The 7085-nt window shown below is 30.3% G+C and overlaps 1 protein-coding gene across 1 annotated transcript in view; it reads right to left on the bottom strand.

The window, feature by feature from the left end:
• LOC106457431 (serine/threonine-protein kinase NIM1-like) overlaps positions 1 to 7085 on the bottom strand; it is a 61491-nt gene that overhangs the window by 12435 nt on the left and 41971 nt on the right. The window contains 1 exon segment of the mRNA XM_013916845.2: positions 461 to 760. Within this exon segment, the coding sequence (XP_013772299.2) occupies positions 461 to 749 (289 nt within the window). The 5' untranslated portion in view covers positions 750 to 760.

Raw genomic sequence — 7085 nt, 5'->3', positions numbered from 1 at the left:
AAAAACGCGCCTGATTTAAATGTCACACCTGAACGCTCACATCCTTTTAATTATGTTTGAAATTATGAACATTGCTCAACATCATGAAAATTAAACCTTATTTTCAATAAGCAATCCTGAAAAATATTTGGGGGTGCTTAACTTTTTCCAGGTGTATATATTATTGCACAAACAATGAATAGTGACTTTAACCTGAAAGAAAGTGTTTCTTTATACGTTAGATAATGGCTTTAATTCACAAGAAAATTATTGATAAAACAATAGATTGCGCCTTTAACTTATAAGAAAATTACTGGTAAAAATGGTCACTTTTAAAATCGTATCAATCTTTGAAGATTAGTCCTAATTTCGTTAAGACAGTAGAAAGAAAAATAAATTTTGCTTCTTTGTTCTTACACTAGTGAGACAATGGGTAATAATTTTACTAGTTTTCAGAATAATAGTTTGTTATTTTTTTTACCTTTTATGAGACAATGGGTAGCAAATTTAACCTGAGAGAAATTTCCAGTTCCGAGTTCTCCTTGAATTTGATAAAAACCTATTCTTCGTCCTAACGCAATGTCTTTCTGCCAGCGTTCATTATAGTTGAGATTTCTGAGGATTCGCTGATATGGTGTCATGTCTGATTTACCCAAATAATTGCTACCTGAACTTCCAACTGTGTCTGTACTTCCTGTGCTGGACATGGTGGCCTGAAAAGTAGAGTTTGGCCACTGGTCGTTCACTGGGGATATCTTAGCTGCTGGCATACCCGGTCAGTCTTAAATAAAAGGAAAGCATGGTAATATAATATAATTACATAAACACGTATATTTAATTTGGTTTAAAAAACTAGACTTGACTAACCTGTAAGTTTAAACTCGAGATTTAAATGCACCTTGCTTATTTAATAGCGTAAAGTGATATTTTGTTAAGAAGTATTTCTTAAAAACAAGTAAATAAAAACATTGCTCAGCTTATGAGCCGAAAAGAAAAAGTGTGATAATCAGCATCTAAGAACAAACTTGAACAATTGGCATATGTTACAATAACTTTGGTTGCCTAATAATTATAAAAATAGTTGATTAATTGAGGCTATTTCTTGCTTAATTTAAAAAGACATAAGTAAAATTTAATGCATGATTTTTCTATGTTAGAATGCAATTTTAAAGCTGTTTTGCAAGTGTATTGACGTTTTATATAATTCAGCGTATTTTTAATCAAATAAATCAATTAGTTAATAATTTATTTATGTCATATTTAATTTAACCAAAATAGCAGAGAAGTATGCTAATTGAAAAAAACAACAACAACAAATACTTGTCATTATTTAAGACATATACGTGATAGAGAAATGTTACGGTGTGTACGCCTTTTATTAGATAGGAAAGCAAAAACACAATTATACTTGTCATAAGCCGTTAATATTAGGCCTATTATATTTTGAAACACTACATTCTATAGCTAAAAGTTCAGAAAAACCCTAAGGGACTAGATAAAAAAAAATGTAGTATTTAAAAATGTAATACGCCTAATACTAATGGCTTATGACAAGTATAAATTATAGAGAATGCTTAAAATGAAAACTGAAAATTTTTTATTCTTAGAAAAAGATGATTAAGCACCACATTAGGTTGATTTAATTTTTTTCTTACGAAATACTTTGTTTACCATTAAGGATTTCTGAACAGGTCGTGACTAAAGCTATTAGGTATTTATTATTTATCTTCTTCGGGTCACTGATAGAAGATCTTATTCGGTATCAGAAATTGTCAACTGAAATGGATCTATCATGGTCAAAAGTACTACTATCTGTAATGTCGTTTGCATGCAGTTTTGTATTAGCGTGTCAATTATTTGGTGGTAATTGCGTAATTTGTCGAAGATTCTAAATGATGTGAATCCAACTAGTGAGTTTCGTCATTGATAAAAGTGAGTACAAACTTAAAGATGGGTTTGAAGTGCTTAAGATGCTCATTTCTGCTCAGAAATTCATATTGGATTGTTTAAAAAACATTAGCAGCCTAACGTTATTTTTTTTATCACTTTTCTAAATTCTAAGAACATTTTTACTTTTCAACGTTTGTCATTAACAGCTGCAAACAAAACGTATCATTTCAATAAACTATATAGGGATGCTAACAACTTACATGAGTTTTGTAAGTCTAGAGGTCAAATTAATGAAAGTTCCTCACGCAGCCATATTCTGTGAAAACCCCAGTTAATAATTACAAAACTGTACAACGTTTACAGAAATTTATGGAATGACTTCCATCCAAATATTTTAACACAGACATACCTGTATATATAAAAAAGAAATGTGGGTTTAGTTGCACCGTAACTTCTCAGTCTAATGGGCCAATCTCAACCAAAATTTTTATGTAGACACTATGAACTGTGGGGAATATCCTAAGGGGGGAGGTCAAAATTGAACTTAACTCTATTTCTATTTTCTAAAGCCTGCTGGTTAGTTACTTCCAGTCTATTGAGTCAATCTCAAACGATCTTAGCATGTTGACACTTTAGAAAATGTTGAATATTCTAAAGGAATTCAAGGTCAAAGTATGAAAGTCGCTGGATTGTTTCTCAAACAACCATGCTTTTCTCACGATCAATGAGATGTAGGGTGTTCACCTCAAAATCTTTGGTAGATTTGTTGGTAGATGGAAAGCAAACTGCAAATGTTGTTTATGAAGAAGCTTTGTTATAATTTTAAAATTTTGAGATAAAGTTTAGGTTCAAGGTATTACTTTGAAATATATGATTGCTGTTAAACTTACATTGTTTTAATTAACTTTAAACATTCCTCGTCAGTTAACGGATATTTCAGCTTGTTATTTATAAAATGAGGCCAAAATTGAAAGATATATATATATATATATAGAAAAATATAGAGAATGAAAAATAAATGTTTTTTAGAAGTAATTTTGTCATTTTAATAAATTGAAAAAGTAAAGAAATGACTTCATTAAACAAAGAGCAAAATGCTTTATTTAAGAGCAGAGAAAGACAGCTTCCAGGGTAAATATATTAGAACATACTAGGGGAGCTATGTTCTACATGAGTGAAGAAACTCTTGTTTACTAGGAGAGCCATGTACTTCACAAGTTGGTAGGTCTTTCAATGCTATATGTTCATTTCCTCAGTTTAATTTGCATGAGTGTGTTGCCTTACTTTGTCCATACAGGTATTTAAGGTTAAAGAGATGTGGGATCACGAAATTTGGCCTTTTTGACGATGTCTGAAAAAACAACGAATGGGTCAAAGGTCATCATAAGCATTAGTATCGTACACGTGACGAATGATCAAACGTAATCTAAGTAAACTTGGTATTCGAATTTGTTTAGTATACGTATATGTATTATCTTTTGAACATGTAAGTAAAACCAATAAACCTCAGGCGTTACTTAAAAGACATAAAACGCGGATCAGTTGAAGTTATTGCATGCTTTTCAAGAACAATTACAGAAATTTCTATTAGAAGTTACTGTGAAATCAGTGTTATAGCATTTTCTCACAGATACTTCAAATTGCAGTGCGGGTAAAAATAACATTCCAATCCTTATATAAACTTGGGTGTTTGTGTAACTTTCAGGTCTTTATATATATATATATATATACTATAGACTGCATTTGTTTCATAGCTTTAAAAAACCTCTCTTCTATATTGTATTGCACAATATTAAAACAAAGTTAAACTCATCAAGCCCCATAGCTATAAAAAACATACCTTCTATATTGTATTGCACAATTTTATAACAAAGTTAAACTCATTAAGCCTCATAGCTTTAAAACAACCTCTCTTCTATATTGTATTGCACAATATTAAAACAAAGTTAAACTCATTAAACCTCATAGCTATATAAAAAGTACCTTCTATATTGTATTGCACAATAATATAAAAAAGTTAAATTCATTAAGCCTCATAGCTTTAAAAACATACCTTCTATATTTTCTTGCACAATAATATAAAAAAGTTAAATTCATTAAGCCTTATAGCTTTAAAAAAACTACCTTCTATATTGTATTGCACAATATAGTTATCTTAGGTTTCACGTAAAATCTAATACTCTGAATTCTTGATTAAAACATTTGGTAAGAACTTCTTACATAAAATGCTATTCATTCCATCTTACCCTTACATAAAATTTGTCCCGGCAGAAAACATACATATCATTAGCTATTAGTTTTCCATTATTGAAACATATGTTTCAGTTACGTTTTAAACATTATAGTTGGATTGCCAAGGGTCATTATCTCTGATCAAATCAAAACAGAAACAGTTAAATACAACTTTAATAATGCCAAACGGGGTTTTCTACCAGGATTAGGTTGTAAACCCAAGTTAAGGATCTAAATTCTATTAAGCGTAAAACTACACAGTGGACTATCTGAGCTATGCCCATTTAGTATAATAATCCTTCAAGCTTACCACTATCAAGTACACAAAAAATTGAAACGTTACTCATGAGGCTTTCAAGTCAAACAGCTAATTCCATTTAAAGGTAATGATTTCTGTCAATGTTCAATATATTTTTAAATTATAAATACCATGTGTCTTTATTGTTTTTTAACAGGTATAAAATTGCTACACACTTAAATATATTTCTCTTGGTATATTTTAAATTTTTCACATTTATATCATTATTCTTAATGATTAATATAACATTAAACTCACCTATAACTAATATAAACTTCAGTTAAAGATTAATATAACATTAATCTCACCTATAACTAATATAAACTTCAGTTAAAGATTAATATAACAGTAATCTCACATATAACTAATATAAGCTCCAGATATGATCAAGAACAATTACACAGATATTGAGAATTTCTTTTCCTTTATCCTGATTTACAATGTTAATAATCCAGAGGGATTGGGGACTGTTCAGTAAAATCCATGAGTTCGATAAAAACAGTCTTGAACTTTATTATAAAAACAACTTACATTAACAGCCGTCTCAAACAAGAGAAAAAGGTGAGAGAAAGTAAGAGAAATAAAAAAAAAAGATAGAGTATTTTGTATTAGAGCCTATCTTTCAAACTAAGGTGGGCGTATAATTGTTTTACACATATTTTAGTATCTGCTTCAATAATAATCGACCAAAATTTGTTTGCGTAATGAAACTTGTACTTGCTAGTGTCTATGTGTGATGATGGCACTTTTATGAATGAACCTAATACGAGTTACCTGCAAGTGACCTACTTTACTAAGTGTACACTATTGTGTTAAAGCTAAGTACCACAGAGGGCGTCTTGCAGGACATCATTAACAGCTGCAACTAACTTAAATCATTCATTTCCTAGAACACCAAATAATCTACTTTTGCACATGTTTTTTTCATCTCTAAAGTGAAGCACTCTAATTAAAGCTCTGAAGTGTATCAAACGCTCGAGGTGTTTGGATATTAGTCATTCAAGTGTGCCGAGGTCTTCTACACCCTTAGAAAAAACGGGTGTGATTCCAACAAACACACCTTTTGTAGCAGACAAGGTGCGATTTCACATTCTCAAAAGGTTTAAATTTAGCGCACTCTTGCTATAAGCGTTAGGATGTGAAATTATAAACAAATTGGAAAGTCATGTAAGTCGTATATGAAATAAAATGTATTTTTTTAAGAAAATAACTTTGATTTAGATAGTTTCATTATAGCTATGAAATTCTATGAACATAATTTTTTTAGACGACAGCAACTCTTTAAAAATGTAAATATCCACAAGTAAGTTTATTTATATGGAGTAAGACTTCCTAAAAATATTACTGTTTAATGTTTCGTAATTCTATTGTGGGTGTAAGGGTGTGTGAATTCACTTTTTTGGGGGGGTGTAGCTCGTGTATCAACAGTTCACATCCAAAATTATTGCGAAACCACAAAACTGTTTTTAGATGATTATCCGCTGATTTTTTTAAGAATATAACTAAAGCGCACTAAGAAGTCAAAAGGGAAACTATCAAACCTAAAGAAAAGTTATATTACTTAGAAAGGACTTTTGCGATCCATTTGTATTACCTAAAACAGAGTCTCTCCTGTAATTAAAATTCTGTGAATAATGTTTATGTTATATTGTTTACGTATGTGCCGCAGAGTTTGTAACAATAGAAGTGATCACATGCATGATATATTTTAGTATATGGTATAAGTTTTAAAATACAGCGGTTTTTTGAAAGATAGAGAGTTCAATATAAACTAAAGTATTTTGTCCTATCGATAAATTTCGTGTAAGCCCTGAAGAAGCCCTAGTGGCGAAATGTAGGGAAAAGTAAATTCCTAATTACCAGGAGTAAGTGTGGTTTCATTTGTTTTGAAAATTACTAATATTCTCCATTAACATTACAAATTATGAGCACTGGTATTGGCCGAAAGGCCGAGCTCGCCGGCACTGGATATAGCAGATATAATAAGCTCCTTGTAGAAAGATCCTGATGAACACGTAAAGGCGAAACGTTGAATGAATAAATACTCCTTGTACGTCTTCCTATAGTACCTTTAATCTGTAATAAAATGTTTGTTGACATAGTAAATGTATATAACCTTCATTATTATTTTTACACAAGATGTTTAAAGACAAAATAACAAAATTTGGAATTTAGTGAGCTTTTTGAAGTCGTTTTATTGTTATTTCACATTTATTTTAGATTCACTTACCTTTTGTTTGGTAACGGGAGAAATTCTAATAAAAACTAGTGCTGTAAAATGTTTTGGTATTACCTAACTGTTCTACCGGTTGTTTAGTTTTTAAACTGCTGTATAACTAATAACTTGGCATTTTCCGTGAAAATGTTTACATTTAAAGATCAAACATCAGTAATCGACACTTATGTAATTTTAAAATTAAATAGATAACTAAAAAATTTAAATTTACTGTATACAATTGAAATATATATAGTGAAGCCGTCATCCTCAATAGGTTTTTGATGGCTTCAATAAGTATAATCTGTGCACGGTAAAACGTTGTATTCCAACTATTTATTTGATATAAAGACTAATCCGAGTCGTTAAAAATATACATTGTTTAAATAAGCATAAGCTATTCTATGCACAGTATTTATATTAGGTCGTCAAGAAATTGATGTCGCGTTTTGGAACACTTTCATTAACCCC

Source organism: Limulus polyphemus, unplaced genomic scaffold (genome assembly GCF_000517525.1).
Source record: "Limulus polyphemus unplaced genomic scaffold, Limulus_polyphemus-2.1.2 Scaffold330, whole genome shotgun sequence".
NCBI lineage: Eukaryota > Metazoa > Arthropoda > Merostomata > Xiphosura > Limulidae > Limulus > Limulus polyphemus.
This window is presented reverse-complemented; position numbering and strand designations above follow the sequence as displayed.